Source organism: Myxine glutinosa, chromosome 12, assembly GCF_964187855.1.
Source record: "Myxine glutinosa chromosome 12, kmMyxGlut1.1, whole genome shotgun sequence".
In the NCBI taxonomy this organism is placed as follows: domain Eukaryota; kingdom Metazoa; phylum Chordata; class Myxini; order Myxiniformes; family Myxinidae; genus Myxine; species Myxine glutinosa.
This window is the reverse complement of record NC_136272.1, coordinates 36317543-36335368: the sequence shown is the minus strand read 5'-3', so window position 1 is coordinate 36335368 and position 17826 is coordinate 36317543. Positions and strand designations below refer to the sequence as shown.

At 41.2% G+C, this 17826-nt stretch overlaps 1 protein-coding gene across 3 annotated transcripts in view; it reads left to right on the top strand.

Moving 5' to 3' along the window:
* Positions 1–17826, top strand: part of LOC137437954 (gamma-aminobutyric acid receptor subunit gamma-2) — a 196978-nt gene that overhangs the window by 145846 nt on the left and 33306 nt on the right. For all 3 annotated transcript variants that reach the window (XM_078766723.1, XM_068132741.2, XM_068132742.2), the window contains 3 exons: positions 4989–5209; positions 8308–8390; positions 17257–17394. In XM_078766723.1, coding sequence (XP_078622849.1) covers positions 4989–5209; positions 8308–8390; positions 17257–17394 — 442 coding nt within the window. The remainder of the gene's footprint in view (positions 1–4988; positions 5210–8307; positions 8391–17256; positions 17395–17826) is intronic.

The window sequence follows — 17826 nt, the reverse complement described above, 5'->3', positions numbered from 1 at the left end:
AGAATTACCCATTAAAATTAGCTATTACAATTACCCTTAAGAATTATCCATTACAATTACCCTTTAGAATTATCCATTAGAATTATCCATTGCAGTTACCCTTTAGAATTACCCTTTAGAATTACCCATTAAAATTATCCATTGCAGTTACCCTTTAGAATTACCCTTTAGAATTATCCATTTCAATTACCCTTTAAAATTACCCATTAAAATTATCCATTACAATTACCCTTTAGAATTACCCATTAGAATTACCATTTAGAATTATCCATTACAATTACCCTTTAGAATTACCCTTTAGAATTACCCATTAGAATTACCCTTTAGAATTACCCATTAAAATTATCCATTGCAATTACCCTTTAGAATTACCCTTTAGAATTACCCATTAAAATTATCCATTGCAGTTACCCTTTAGAATTACCCTTTAAAATTACCCATTAAAATTATCCATTACAATTACCCTTTAGAATTACCCATTAGAATTACCATTTAGAATTATTCATTACAATTACCCTTTAGAATTACCCTTTAGAATTGCCCTTTTGAATGACCCTTTAGAAATATCCATTCTAATTACCCTTAAGAATTATCCATTAGAATTACCCTTTCGAATTATCCTTTGGAATTACCCTTTAGAATTACCCATTGAAATTATCCATTGCAATTACCCTTTAGAATTACCCTTTAGAATTATCCATTACAATTACCCTTTATAATTACCTTCGCAAAAGCGGAAGGTTATGTTTTGATCGCTGTGTATTTATTTGTATGTCTGTGTGTGTGTGTGTATGTTATTCGCATAACTCAAAAAGTATTCAACCGAATTGCATGAAATTTGGTGGGATGATTGGTTATTATACGGGACACATTTGATTAGATTTTGGGAGCAATCGGGTCAAAGGTCAAGGTCAAGGTCACGAAAAGGTCAAAATCGTATTTTTGTTCTGTTCCCTACACTCCCATGCCAAGTACAGAACAGTAGCTGCGGCGAAGGTATGCGCTCTACCGAGTGCCCATTCTAGTTATCCTTTAGAATTACCCTTTAGAATCACCCTTTAGAATTGTCTTTTCGAATTACCATTTAGAATTACCCTTTAGAATCATCCATTAGAATTACCCTTTAGAATTACCCTTTAGAATTACCCTTTAGAATTACCATTTAGAATTACCCTTTAGAATCATCCATTAGAATTACCCTTTAGAATTACCATTTAGAATTACCCTTTAGAATCATCCATTAGAATTACCCTTTAGAATTACCCTTTAGAATTACCCTTTAGAATTACCCTTTAGAATTACCCTTTAGAATTACCCTTTAAATTACCCTTTAGAATTACCCTTTAGAATTACCCTTTAGAATTACCCTTTCGAATTACCCTTTCGAATTATCCTTTCAAATGACACTTTAGAACCCTTTATAATTAAACACGGTGGGTTATAAAGGTTCTTCTTCTTCGTTTTTGCTGGACGGATGGACGGATAGAAGAAAGGACATGGCCAAATATTGAAGCGATTTCATTGCTTAAAAATATCTCACTGCTCTCTGTGCATGCACAATCGGGATGAATTCAGAGGCAAAGTACTGCAGAATTACTGGTTCCTTTTCCAATTCATGTTCCGATTCATGTTCAAAATGTAACATTCAATTGAAATGAACTTGTTCCTCGATCATAAACTGACCTTTGTAGGCAGATAAAGATTTTTGCTTCACACGCGTGGTAAAAACAACAACAGTACAACAATACCTATACTTGTCATTCTTTGCCTAATTCAGTCACTCCAGCCCAGACAGAAGGAGCAAAGCTAAATAGTTCAAGGGGTAATCCCCTTGGGGTGTTATCTACACCAGTGGTTCTTAACCTCTTTCTCAACAGGGACTGGCAAAGGTCAGCAATAAATGACCACGGACCGTCAATTGGGAATCACGCAATTAATGGTCTTTACTGTCTATATACTTCAGCACATCATAATCTCTAATAACTTTTTACAGTAATATACTTTTTTTTAGAATTGCATAGTTGCAAAAATTGCCTAGTTTAGCTGTCTCTGATGTCACCCACCTTTGAGTACATATGAAGTACAGTCATTGCCAAAAATATTGGCACCCTTGCACTTTTTTCAAATAACCCGCAATTTTCTCGAAAAATAAGTTGAAATTGACTAAAGTTTTTGGTCTCCACAATTCTTTATTTTGCTGTTAATATTACAGAACTTTTGATTTTGATTCAGAACTTAATATATCCTTTTAAATAAGAAAATAAAAATAAATGGCATTCACAAACCTATTGACACCCTAGACTAAATATTTGGTAGCACAGCCTTTGGACAAAATAACTGTAGTCAAGAGCTTCCTAAAACCATGAATGAGCTTCGTACACCTCTCTACTGGCAGTTTGGCCCACTCTTCTTGTGCAAACTGCTCCAGTTCTTCCAGATTTGAAGGGTGCCTTCTCCCAACTGCTGTTTTCAGATCTCCCCACAGGTGTTCAATGGGATTTATATCTGGACTCATTGCTAGCCACTTCAGAACAGTCCAGCGTTTTGCCTTGAACCATTCCTGGGTGCTTTTTGAAGTGGGTTTGCGGTCATTGTTCTGCTGCAAGACCCATGAGCTTCGACGTAGACCCAGTTTTGTGACACTGGGTTGAACATTGTGCTCCAAAATGCCTTGGTAATCTCCTGATTTCATGATGCCATGCACACATTCAAGGCACCCATTGCCAGAGGCAGCACAGCAACCCCAAAACATCACTGAACCTCCTCCATGTTTGATTGTAGGGCAGGTGTTCTTTTCTTTGAAGGCTTCATTTTGTTTTCTGTAAACATAGAGATGATGTGCTTTACAAAAAAGCTCTAATTTGGTCTCATCTGTCCACAGGACATTCTCTCAGAAGGATTTTGGTTTGTTTAGGTGTGTTTTGGCAAACTCCAGTCAGGCTTTCTTCTGTCTGTCTCTCTCAGCAGTGCGGTCCTCCTGGCTCTCCTGCCATAGAACCCCCTTTCATTGAGTTGGCAACAGATGTTGCGAGTTGAAACTGTTGTACCTTGTGTCTGAACGTCAGCTTGAATCTGTTTGGTAGTTGATTGAGGTGCTTTCTCCACCATTCGAACAATCCTTCGCTGCAATCTTCGATCAAGTTTTCTCTTGTGGCCACGTCCAGGGAGGCTTTTTTTTTTTTTTTTTTTGGATACAAGATCGAGGTTCTTGTAAGAGCTAACATTAATGACAAAAAAAAAAAACGGACACATAAGACATAATAAAGGGAGTGGGAGACAAGATGGGGAGAGAGGGGGAAGCACACAAGTAGAACATTTGAGAGCAGGGACATCAGGAGATCTTTTTGAGGGAGAGGGCTTGGGAGGAGGAGGCGTGGGAAGGGGGGTTGGGGTGGGAGAGGTAAAAACCACATGGACACAACTAGGACTTCCAGGAAAGAAGTCGGTATTTCAGAAAAGTGGATGTGGTGTGATAAGGAGGAATTCCTGCAATAGGGGAGAGATTGATCTTAAGTAAGTTCACATATTATAGAACTGATCATCCCTAGCTAAGGACACCTGATTATTGATGACCTTACACAAGGTCAATCGTTTATTTATTGATATTAGCCATAAACAAGGCTAAGAGCCACTAAATGTGAAGTGCTACAAAGAAAAAGAAGAGGAAAAACTGTCAAAACCTTCACCTAGCCCTGAAACAAGTAAAGTTCTTCACAGGACCACTGTGCAGGAGAGGTGGAACTGAGAGGTGGAATAACCAGGCCAGGTGGAACAATAAATTTTCCTACCCCGATTGAGTGTTTTTTTAGGATTCATCATCTCCATACTGGATGGCCGTTGGCTCGCTAAGGGAGCTCATCCGCCCTTTGTCAGGTGTTGTTTTTAATCCTGGCAGGGCATCACAGTCACTCTCCCCACTAGCAAAGCCAGTGAGGAGTGTCAGTGTCGTCTCCGACATCACGACCATGCGGAAGGTAGCACTGGGTTACATGTTACCAGTGGCAATCCCAAAAGACTGACCTGACTGACAATCAATGCTTGGGTTTTGTAAGCACCAGAGATCATGGAGACCAAAGTTCCTTACTAGGTCATCTAACAGTTTGTCCGGCCTAGGATGAGATTCTGCACTGTTCCGGTCATTATTCAGTTGCAGAATGCAGTTGAAATCACCACCCACCCCTATTATAATGCACCTGTGTCGATCAATTTGCCTGATTATAGGGTCCTAATCTAGCAAAAAGACTCCTCGCTTTGTAATATTTCAAGGGTGCATAAACATTTAGCAATGTAAATTTCATATTGGTGTCAACAGATCCCAGGGAGTCTAAATAACCAGGAAACTCACGTGGTTCCATTCAGCCTGGAACACTAGAGTAACATGCGTTTCTTGCAAAAGACCATCTAGTTTTTCTGCATCACAAGGTTATATTCTTGTAGCTTCCATGACTGGGCTTCCATGACTGGCTGCCACCACCATTAATGTTGAGGCTACCAAAATTAACCATGACGATGTAAGTGTGGACAAGCAAAGGTAAACGGATCATCATTTCAATTCCTCTTTTGCTTTAAAAATATACCTTTGTAGCCTACAACACTGGGGTTCAGTAAAATTACTAGGCCGGTGAATAATGTTCCTCGCCCTATCAATAAAACCGTTCAGGTCAGAAAAGTGATCTTTAATATCAATACGGTGATACCCCGCACTGCGCGACCCTGATTTCCGCAGATTCGCTTTAGCGCAAACGAAATATTCCGTTTTTAATTAGCAAAAAAGTAAAAAATAAAAATTATTTAAATCCATCAATTGTCATACGTTTCCTGGACACTCATTTATCTTTTGACAAATTGTTTTCCTCTCTATCATATTTGCATTTTGTTCATTTTTACATCTGATTGTTGCTTTGTTGCTCCCGAAACAGCGGCAGAAACAGACAAAGAGATAGACAAGCGTTTCCGCTAAAGATGACTATTTGATACTTTTCCTGCAGGAGTACACAATCGACATCTTCTTTGCGCAGACGTGGTATGACAGCAGGTTGAGATTCAACAGCACAATGCAAGTGTTGCGCCTAAACAGTAACATGGTGGGGAAGATTTGGATCCCGGACACGTTCTTCCGGAACTCTAAGAAAGCGGACGCCCACTGGATCACAACACCTAATCAACTCCTCCGCATTGAGAAGAATGGTCGAGTGCTTTACACCCTCAGGTATAACATTCTTGTATACATCGGTTATGTTTCTTGGATATTGTTACCTTCGCCACCAAAGGTGGATGGAGGTTATGTTTTCACCCCTGTCTTTGTCTGTCCGTTTGTTTGTGAACAAAATATCTCAAAAGGTTGTGGACGGATTCGGACGAGATTTGGCAGCGATTTAGCGTATGTGACAATGACTAAATGATTAGATTTGGGTGAAGATCCGGATTCGGCTACTATAATTTTAAAGTGATTCTTCACCATCGGGAGATAGGGCCAAAAACGATAAGTAGCAGGATATCTCAAAAAGTTACAGACGGATTTGGACGAAACTTGGTGGAGACGTTGGGTGTGTGACAAGGACTAATCGATTCAATTTTGGTGAAGATCTGAATATGGATTCGGATACGATAATTATTTAATTTATAAGTGATTCTTCACCATTGGGAGATAGGGCCAAAAACGATAAGTAGCAGGATATCTCAAAAAGTTACAGACGGATTTGGACGAAACTTGGTGGAGACGTTGGGTGTGTGACAAGGACTAATCGATTCAATTTTGGTGAAGATCTGAATATGGATTCGGATACGATAATTATTTAATTTATAAGTGATTCTTCACCATTGGGAGATAGGGCCAAAAACTATACATTGCGAGATATATCAAAAAGTTATGCATGTATTTGGACGAAACTTGGTGGAGACGTTGGGTGTGTGACAAGGAAGAATGAATTCGATTTTGGTGAAGACCTGAGTGAGTATGGATTCGGATATGAGAGTTATTTAAATTTTTCAAGTGATTCTTCACCATTGAGAGATAGGGCCAAAAACTATACATTGCGGGATATATCAAAAAGTTATGCATGTATTTGGACGAAACTTGGTGGACATGTTGTGTGTGTGACAAGGAAGAATGAATTCGATTTTGGTGAAGATCTGAATATGGATTCGGATATGAGAATTATTTAATTTTTTAAGTGATTCTTCACCATTGAGTGATATGGCCAACCAGGTGGAGGTATGCTCTCTACTGAGTGCCGTTCTAGTTGTTTATGTTTTTGATTGAAATGGTGATATCGGTGATATTCATCCTCCTTCAACTATATTCATTGATTTGAATGTTGTGTTACGGGAAGGGTTGAATATATTTCTGCTCAGCATGTTTTCCTTGCAAGGATATAATATTCTTGTATCGCTTAAAGACATGAAGATACCATGAGAAATATCTGACTGCCGTTGTTTGCTCTGCTCACGTCACGATTTTCGTTGAATATTCTGGAACGATGGGAAAAGGCAGAGAATGCCTGAGGGAGGAAACAAAATTGCTGAGCTTGTGGAAATTTCCTAATCTCAAAGCAAATGCCCAACCAATGTCTAGCATGCATTCAACCATAGCCATTGGAATGTTGTAACATGGTGAGTTGAAAAAGGCTTGTGAACCACAGGTTCTGGGCTGGCTCAATTGGCTGAATACCCGTTTTATAATTCGGTGGTTGCAGGTACAAATCCCAACCCACTGAGTTGTCATCCATTGATGGACTCCCTTGTGTGCTCGTTTCTAGGGGGTATTAACCGCATCAGTGAAATAGCCACATCCCAATCATAATGATGATGATGCAACCTGCACATTAGAAGTACATGCACGATTGATTGATTTTTGAATCAGCTTTTAATGATGCCATGGAGAGCTGACTAGATGTTCAGGCCTTGTAGCTAATAGGGTATGCTGAGGCAAGGTTCCCTTGGCATAATAGCTGCGGTAAGATGTTTTCCCCTCCCCAGTTCCCCTTCCCCCAATATAACGAAAAAATTTCATATGACAGATTTGGAGGGATATGAAGGAAGGGAGAGAAGGGAGGGAGGGGCAGAGAAGATGGAAGTTGTCCCACTTTTCCTACCAGGGGCATCTTGCCCCATTACTCTTGTCCTTATGCAAGGAATATACTGATGGGCTGAGAGTCAGGATTTTCTTCCTACTTTTCTGTACTTAGTGCTGATAAAGACTTCTAGCCTGGTAAATTTTTCCCAACTTTTGTATAATTACTAGCTTTTTGTGAATCCCCCGTATTGATCCAGGCAGGCAGAGACATGTGGCAAATGCCTCTGCCAATGAGCACCAATAAATAATTGCTAAAATGATGCCAATTTTGGGGACCGGTGATTGTACGTGGACATTGAAACTACAGCTTAGAGTTTTTTTTAATAATCAATACAATTGGCTCAATCGATTATAGCCAAATTTTGGTGGATGGAGGATTGTTGAAACACCCCACATTTTCATATTTGTTAACTGTTGGGCATTGATATTTGGAGAGGCCATCAACATATTACGTATGCAAAATGCTTCAAAATACATCAAAATAGGAATTTCCACACATCATTTTCCTCCCTATTTTCCTTCCTTCCCTTCATTTTTATTTTCAGGTAAGCCTTATATTTTGCCTGATTTAACCCTTCGCACCCTCACGTCCAAGTACACAGTATGTAGTTGATGACTTATAACCTGATTAAATAAATTGCTATCATAATATAATTAATTATATGGTGTGAGGAGCCTGGAGCCTGGTGTTGGTTTAGTGGTTAGGGTGCCGGCTTGGGATCCTACGATCCTGGGTTCGAATCCCGGTCGATCGCTGAATTAACACCAGGGGGGTTGACTCAGCCTGTCATCCTTCCGAGGTCGGCAAATTGAGTACCAGCTTGCTGGGATGAATGATCCCGGTGTGTACCCCGGTTTAGAATAGGTACACCGTATCCCTGCGCATCGTAAGAGGCGACTAAGGGTTGAGCGCTAGGAAGGGCATCCGGCCATAAAAACATTGCCTCAAACAGGGAACCATGATTGTCATGGGGGCCGCAAGGCTAACCCCTGCTCTAGTGGGGAAAATGGCCTTAAAACGATCATTCATTCATTCATTCATCATATAATTAATTAATTTATATGAAGTATTTAACTCCTTTCTTATCTGATCATGTGATATCAATATATTGGATTCTAAGTTATCTTTAAGTGCAGTTTACAGTAAAACATTACATGAAACCTCCTTGTACACAGAAAAGAAACAGTTCAGGTTGTGTTTTTTATTCTTCTTTGTGATTCTTGTTGTGCAGATTGACCATTCATGCCGAGTGTCAACTACAGCTCCACAACTTTCCGATGGATGAGCACTCGTGTCCACTTGAGTTCTCCAGCTGTACGTAGTGCTGAGAGCTACAGAGATATGGCAAAGCAACACACGCCATGTTTTGTGTGAGCACAATAAGCGATAGAACAGTACAGTATAGACCTTCTTCAGAAACAGGCAAAAAATAATTTGGGGAAGTGACGCAGAAGAGTTAAAAAAAAAAACAGGAAGAAGGCAAAATGTTAGTTTGTGGATGAATGAACACAGGTGCTTTATTGAAGATTTACAGAGCAAGGTGTCTCAGAGGAGATATAATACAATGCGCAGATACAAGACAGTGAGGTGGCCAGCTTTTTTGTAATTGGGAGGGATGCCTTATTTTACCCTGTTGATGGGTCGTCTTGGCCTACTTTGTACTACAGGTTTAGCTTTCACTCTGAAGCAAAATATTAAAGGTGGACATTTGAGATCCAGCACGTAAAACTTTATAATGGTATGACGTTTGTTTCCCTCCATGTTCATGAGGTCATAGCAAAGTCAAAACAACACAGGCAGAATGTGGCAGTTGAACAATGCACGTTATAGAATCCACAATCATTGCAGAGGCCAACCACAAATTTTGAGACTTTCCTTTGAAAACTCAATGCTCAAGTGGCAGGATGTGAGGAGAGGAGCTGAGTTGGAAAATTATGTGAAATATTATCAAGAACTGAAGCCACGAGGATTAAAATGTGTTGCAAAGTAAACAAACCATGTCAGCCATTAAGCATCACAAGCAATATCATTATCAATCACACTGGATATACGCATCATATCGATTTTCAGCTCTAACACAAGCACAATGATTGCAGTTTATATCACCACATTATGTAATATCGGAATAATTTAACAGTCGACTCTCGTTAAGGGGGCACTATACACACAGGCAGCAGCAGAAAAAAAAGACAAAAAAAGTTTGTACGATGCTGCTAGGAAAGCTTCCGTTCAGGAAACAAAGATACGGGAAAATATTTCAAAGGCAAAAAGAAAAAAGGAGGAAAGCTTTATTGAAGAAGAAGGCCAAACATATGGTAGTGGGGAGTTTGGAGAGGCGTTTGTCCATCAACATACAAGTACAAGGGTGAAAAGAATGAAAAAACTTGCAAAGTGAACTCCAGATTCATGAAATAATGGAAAAACATTGTACGCAATTGTAATTTCAATGTATAGGAAACGGAATCCTGATGTCAATGGCCACTTACAGCAAATGTGTGTTTACATAATATTAGTTTACATTTTCCCCTATAACTTTGGAATTCTTAAGTCTTTTCACTTCAAATTTGGCACAGATATTGATAATGACCCAACAAAGATATTAATAGAGTTTTATTGTATTATGACCTTGGGTTTTTAATTTAAAGGATGTCAATTCTCATTGGACGATTAATGGTTGCCATGGCAACACGAAATGCCAATTATACAAATGCATCAATTAAAATGTTTGTTTCCTAGTATCGTATATATGTACCAAGTTTGAACGTAAATGGACTTGTCATAGAGAAGATATAAGCTGAAAAGTGGTAATTCATCATTTGTATGCATCTGGTTACCATGGTAACCATGCATACTATAATGCTATGTAATGTATACCAATGTAATGTTCATATATCAAGCAACATGTACATATATAGTTTTGCATATTTTCAATCAAGACATTTTATCAAAAAGTGCATTACTGTGATTCAGTGTTGTTTTTACTGTGTTCAGTGTAGTGCTCCCTTAAGCCAACCAACAGTTGACATAGATTTTACCTAAGATAGGAATTTCAGTGACCACTCCTGATAAACCATGCAGCAACCCATATTTTTGTACACCGCTCCTTTCCTATTCCATCTCCAGGCGCTGCATGCCCCCTTTCCGTGCCTGGCGATGACGCACGCTGAAAGGGAGTACTCAGTTTTTCACTCTGGTTTTTTGTTTTCTTGTTACTTGCAGAAATCGAAGATTTTTAAAGTATATTGGTTGGTCTTGTACATTATTCTGTCTGTTTGCCTGTATGTCAGTTGCCAACAGGTCACAATTTTCATCCGATCTTCATAAAACTTCACCAAACGGTGGAGTTGGTCATAATCAAGAAGCCTATTGTGTTTGGGGTCAAAAGGTCAATAGGTCAACAAAGGCCAAAGGTCACCAACTTTGTCGAATTTCTAAAATCCTCAATTTTCATCCAAATGACTTGAAATTTGAAGAGGATTTGCTTATCTGGTCACTGAATTCAATCACCAATTATATTTTAGGTCAACATAGGCCAAAAGGTCAACATAGGCCACATTTCTAAAATCCTCAATTTTCATCTGATTGACTTGAAATTTTAAGAGGATTTGCATATCTGGTCACTATAATATAATACAGCCCTCATTTTATGATGCAAAGTTTGTGCAAAACTTTTAGTCTTCAACGATCCATGAGCTGTGAATTATTTTACCAATTATTAATGAGAGGCCTGGGTAGTATGGAAGCACACTCACTGTGTCAAATCATGTCTAATTCCATACGCTCTGCCATTTTTAGTTCTCAGGCTGTGCACAATTTTGGATCACATCCTTGTTTTTGCACAACCTCTCTTGCTCGTTTAATCTGTTTAATTTAACCATTCCTGGTAAATGACAATACATGTATAATAGGTTATGGTACTTGGGGCATTTCTTTTGTGGCTGATGAGGTTGCAAAAATTCTATAATCCAATTAGAGTGGATTATATCATCTCCCCCCCCCCCCCCCCCTTATCCCCTATATGATAGGGGATGGTTTACACCTGTTGTTCGGTTTGTTTTAGTGATTTCACAATCAGTGCCCCAATTTTTAATACCTAAGAGTTTCTCAGATCACTCGGAGTACGAAACCACCATTTAGGTTTTTGGTTTTCTTCCTAACTTTTCTTTTCTGCCAATGTCCAAACTATATCTTGGAGCTGGCTGGGACTTTCAGAATGAAATTTTGCGTTAATAATGGTAATAAAAAGTATGCGAGGTTGACTTATTTATTTTGACCTTGACCTAATTATAAGGTCATCACCTAATTATAGAAAAAATACATTTTTTTTGCCATAACTCAACTAATTTCTGTCTAAATGGAACAAAATTGCCCTGGAGTTCACGTTAAAAGTAAAGGTCAAATGGTGGCCTTTAAGTCACATATATATGTATCTATGTGTATATATGTATATACGTGCATATATATATGTATATGTGTGTGTAAATATATATATATATATTGTTACGTTTGTGGGGGGTAGGCAATGGATTACCTTAGAGCCTGGTAGAATTGTATTGATACCATGCTCTGAATGTCCTGTAGCCATCTTGATGTATATACGTCAGGCCGGATGTCACGTAAGAGTGTATCATTGTCCTCATGACGAGGGGTGGGGTTATGTTAATTAGTTAGGGATTAATGGTAAATTCCCTGCATCTAAGTGCGTTTGTTTGCACTAAGTGCACATCTAAGTAAGTGCGTTTTTTTTTTTTTTTTTTTTTTTCAAGTGCGTCTGTAATCTTTTCCTGTGTTCCTTATGATACTGCAACACACACACATAGACAAGCCAAGCAATCGTGCATTAAAACAGCAAATAAAAACCAACAGGAAACAGGCCATTCATTGAGCACCATATATATATATATATATATATATATATATATATATATATATATATATATGTGTGTGTGTGTGTGCGTAAATATATATATAAATATATATATATATATGTGTGCTTAAATATATATATATATATATATATATATATGTGTGCTTAAATATATATATATATATATATATATATATATATATATATATATATATATATATATATATATATATACATATATATATATATATACACACCGTAACAATATATATCGTGTTACGGTTGAGAAATAAAAGAAACCCACTCTAGTTAATTACACGACAACACGTAGCCTGCATTAGTCAGTTATTTCTTATTAAATGTAAAGATTCGCTTCCTTTCCATTGTGTAGTGATTAAAGGTGCATATATGTGTTGAGTTAGGCAGGATCCCAACCCCTCGTGTTGTTGAAGAAGACGTTGGTTCGTGGGTGGGCAAGAACGGTCCACGTGGAACCTTCCAGAGGGAGGCGTTGTTGAATGACAGCACGTGACCAGTGGCAGCCAGTTGTAGGCCGTGGAACCTTCCAGAGGGAGGCGTGTTGAGTGACAGCATGTGACTGGCAGCGGCCAGTGGTAGGCCGTCGAACCTTCCAGAGGGAGGCATGGTTGAATGACAGCACGTGACCAGTGGCAGCCAGTTGTAGGCCGTGGAATATTCCAGAGGGAGGCGTGTTGAGTGACAGCACGTGACTGGCAGCGGCCAGTGGTAGGCCATGGAACCTTCCAGAGGGAGGTGTGGTTGAATGACAGTACGTGACCGGCAGCGGTCAGTAGGGGTCAGTGGAACCTTCCAGAAGGGCATTCCCCCCACCCCACCCCCCGATAAAGGGCAGGGCTAGTCGTTCTTCATAATGATCTTCCTCCGTGCTGGCCGTTCTTCGTGCTGATCTTCCTCGGTGCTCATCTTCCTCCGTGCTGTCTACCGGATCGACCCATACGCTACACGCAGGAACTGCCCTCACCAGAATCAACGTCCGCACGTCCTCCCAATACAAGTATAACCGGTGTGATTTATCCCCTCTGTGCGAGTGTGTCATGCACCTGTGTTGGGAATAGTTATGTAAGGATTTATGATAACCCTGCTTCTCGTGCTTTTTCTGTGCTTTTTGCGAATAAAGACGTGTACATTTTATTTCCTCTCGACCTGCTCGTGTGCGTCTTTTTCCCCATTGACCCGGCATCGTTCGAGCCGAATTCGGCTGCTCGGTTAGGTGTAAAAACGTAGTGTAAAAGACGATAATGATAAGATGTAGTAACGATAAGATATAATGCAGATAACGTCGTGTAAAAACGCGACCCACACCGCGCGATTTGCTCGGCGCGCCAGATTGAACTAGGTGTGGGATCGCGAAGGGTTCAATCTCCGGTCTTCCCGGTCATGTGATCTCAAAGGTATTCGGATCACGGTCGATAACCCTTTCTCAATGGAATACTGTTCTCCCCTCTGGGCTGGTGCTCCTACCTCACACCTAGCTCGCCTTCACGCTGTTGAAACCAAAGCTTTCAGAATCATTGGAATCTCCTGCGATGAAGCTAACTCCGAGGGCCTTTCACCCACTCACCGCAGGCAGGTAGGTGGTCTTTCTGTCTTCTACCGACTCCTATGCGGCCTAGCTCCCCCAGCTCTATCTGTGCGCTGTCCCCCAAATATTCCTACAGGTCGCACAAGATCTGCCAGTAACCCTCTTCTGGTGAAATTGCCAAAATCAAGACTCTCTGCTCACCTTCACTCCTTCATTCCCCTTTATTCCCACCTCTGGAACAAACTCCCTCGCTCTCTTCAATCACACTCCTCCCACCAGGTCTTCAAAACAGTTGTTCACCTCCATCTCTTATCTTTCCCCATCAAAAACCTTGATCTCTTCTACCCACATTAATTCACCCCAAATCCATTTTTTATTTTTTTTTGGAAATACCGACTTTTTTCTTTCCTGGAAGTTCCAGCAGTGTCCATGTGCTTTATACTTTCCCACCCTCCCCCCCCCCCCCCCCGCCTTCCCATGCCTCCACTCCCCAAGCCCTCTCCCTCCGACGGATCTTCCATTATCCCTGTTCTCTGCTGTTGTACTTGTGTGCTTCCCTCTCTCTCCCCATCTTGTCTCCCGCTCCCTTTTTTGTATGTTTTGTGTGTCCATTCGTTGTTGTTTTTTGTGATTGAAGTTAGCTCTTACACGAGCCTCGATCTTGTATAGAAAAAACAAAAACCCTTCAGCTCGTGGTTGGGGGATTGGCGATTGGAGTTGCTTCGCAACCCTCCGGGCGCGAGCTTCGTCGTTGTCGACGGTCCGTGGACCCGGTGTGTGTGGGGAAACGGGGTCTTAATCCCTCCCCCCCCCCTTAGACACGGGATCCAAAACAATATATATAGTTATGTTTGTGGAGGGTAGGCAATGCAATACCTTAGTCCAGGTAGATTTGTATGGGTAGTGTGCTCCCACTGTCGTGAAGAAGAAGAAGCCCCATGTACCATAAGTAGGGATCCGTTTAGACCGGATGTCGGGTAAGAGTGTATCTTTGTCCCCATGACGTGGAGTGGGGTTATGTTAATTAGTGAGGGATTAAGGGTAATTTATCCCCTGTATGTAATTGCCTCTGTAAACTTTTCCTGTGCTCCTTATGACACTGCACCACACACCACAACCAAGCCAAGCAATCGACACCATAATTAATAACACTAAATAAAACAACTGGAAGCAGGACATTGAGAACTACCGCGGGTTCTGCCAGCCGAGCCATCACAAAGGCTGGCAAGTGGCAATGTGGCCACATCCCAAAGAACGATTGGTCAGGACGGCGATAGTGATGTGGTGGCGGCCGTTGATTGGACCACGCGGAGGATTGTCAGGTGACGTAAGAGCTCTGAGAACCAAAAGACTTGAGTCCCGACATTTTGTCCTCTTGCGTGGGGATTTCATCACGAGCAGTGGCATTCATTATCGCTCTTGCGCAAGGGACATTGAAAAAGGACAGTTGGATTCATTACCTCTCTTGGGTCCTGGCTTTGGTGGCGAGCAGACGTGGACATTTTGGCTCTTGCATGGGGATTTCATCACGGGCAGTGGCATTCATTAATCGGTCTTGCGGACATTGGAGTCGGCATTTTATATCCCTGGCTTTGGGTTTTGACGATCGTGAGGAGGGGCGATCGCAGCTCGTGGACTCTGGTGCGCTTGGCCCGTAGCTTCGTGACGGCGAGAGCCATGCCAAATGAACCGGAGAGACGTCGGTGCTGTGTGAAGCAGGCGGCGAGGACGAGTGCGGCTGGAGTGAAGAAACGGAGCGCTAAGGTCTGTTTTCCCGTGCACAAACTGTGCACAAAGGCATGTGTTCCCACGCAAGGACGCGGGGGCTCGGGGTTTAAGAGCCGCTCGAAGCTGAGTACACTACATTTTTACTTTTGTTCTTTTATCATCCCCTTGTGTGTATTTGAGTCCATATAGAGGATCCTCAACTTAGGAATATTTTACCATGCATTCTTTGTTCCCTGGCATTATTTTTATTAAACCTGTTTATTTGTACATTTTAATTCCGTGTCAAGTTTATTTTTATTGTATGTATGATGTCGATATATATTGTTACAGACGTGGCTTAGATGTTATTTACCGAGCGGTTTGGTATGATCACGTCTGCACAAGTTACCCGATTATACCCGAACGTTGACTAATCGCGCTACGCTAGGTCAATGAAGGAAAAGACACACAGCTGGGATTCAAATGACACGACACCAGGGTTCAGTTCTCAAGACCTCCGGAGGAGGTTATATTGTTACGGAAGGTTAGATTACAAGGACGAGAGGTACAGCATAGAAAGACAAGCACTTAGACACACTCTTATATTATTCCCAACAGACGACAGATAAACGGGACAAAAGGCTGACTCACACGGGGTTTGATGGCTAGGAAAGGCAGGATCGATGGCTCCAGGTGCACCTGGGCTCAAAGGTCAGAATCGACTCGTCCGGTCCAGAGATGCGGGGAGGTATTCAGCGCTCGTACGTGGCAACTTCTCTCTCCAGGCTGGGGGCGCATCTGACCTCACATCCGGCAAGTGGCTTCGTATATCCGGCGGGGAGTGACACGCCCTCGGCTCGTTAGCTCCGCCTCGTGGAATCGGCACGTTGCTTCTCATTGGGTGCGTGCGGGGGGTTTACCAGGCTCCGCCCTTGACGAGGAGCTGACAGCCAGCCCCTTCGTGGTAACCCCGTGGAGCGCATGGTCATGGCGGCTAACCGAGCTGGTGGGAGGACGCACACTCCCCCCGCGCAGCGTCGTTGTTGTTGTAATTGTTGTTGGAGTTGTAGTTGTAGTTGTAGTTGTTGTTGTTGTTGTTGTTTGGGGAAGAAGATGGAAGGAGGTATGGGAAAGGTCCTAAACTCACTACTGGTGCCATATAATCACATTCTGGTGCAACGAAGAGTCATAACTAATGGAAACGAGTCCTTAACTGACATAGACTAAGAATAACTAGCAAGATGTCCGAAAGTTGTCTACGTGTGATGCGGTGGACCTGGGCACGACATTTAATGGGGGAAAAAGGGGAAGGTCGGCTCTACTGATTGTTGTTTACAGACAATGGGACTAGGGAATGGGGTATTGGGGATAGTTGGGGAGTATTGGGGAAATAGGGGAATATTTACAAGCGGATATGGAGGCCAAATTCCATATTCGCAACAATATATTATGTCGAGTATGTCTATATTTAAAATAAGTACTTAATTATTGATTTCCCTGTATATGTTATATTATGCAACTTTCAGTTCCAGCTACACATCTGATATGATATGCATGTCTTGTCTCTGTCTAGCAGTGTAGATTGGCACCCCTGCATTGTGTGCTGCTTTGGTGATGATCAGTGATTTGTCTTTTGTTTATAGGGTGTGTGTTCAAGAAAGATGAGGAGGATGTGGTCCAGGCAGGCCATTGACATAGATTCAGTTGTCAAAGAGGAGAAGGGGCAAACTTAAATTGAATTGGTGGCAAAAGCCACGAGAGAGGTAGGGTGCAGAGAGAGATTACTAGAGATAGAGGAGAAATATTCATGCGACCAATCAAACAAGAAGGTGGGACTAATTTGAGCCATTAAAGAAGAATTAGTAGTAGACATTGGAATCCCCTTTTCAGGAAGTCAGCCACATATTACTTCTATAAGAGGGTTATCACTTGGGTTGCAATGAGCATTTCCAAACTGTTTTTCTTGCATCTGATGATGCTTTCTTGCATCAACTTCACCCTCACTTTGTTTTTCTTTGCTTTATTCTATTTTAATTCCCCAGATGGGTACCCAAAAGAAGAAATCATCTATCGGTGGAGCCAAACATCAGTTGAAGTTGCAAACGAACGATCGTGGAAGCTCTACCAGTTTTCCTTCCTTGGCTTGAGGAATGATACAGATTTGCTGAAAACTCCATCAGGTAAAACCAATCCGACTTCACTTCAATAGTTTTTCTCACCTCAAACAGTTAACGTAAAAACAAAAGACTCAGTATAATTGTGGTTGGAAGATCTGTTCCGAGTCTGCGAGGTCGGCAGTACGATTCTTACCCTGGCCAAGTTTTACCGAAGACTAAAAATGGTACGTGCTACTTCCTTCCTTGACACTCAGCATTTATAGGCTAGAGCATGGACAAATCCCAAGGATTGGCATCCGATGGAGGGGGAGGGCAATATTTCTCCTTTATTTCCCCGTTGACTTTGTATGGAAAATTGATATTGCAATATAACATTGCCAACACCCAGTATTGGAACAGTGAAGTCAAATTTGCTATTATTGCTATGTACTCAATAATTTTTGATTTGAGATTAAAAGATGAATGTGAGATAAGAGTACAGAAGGTCATCTTTTA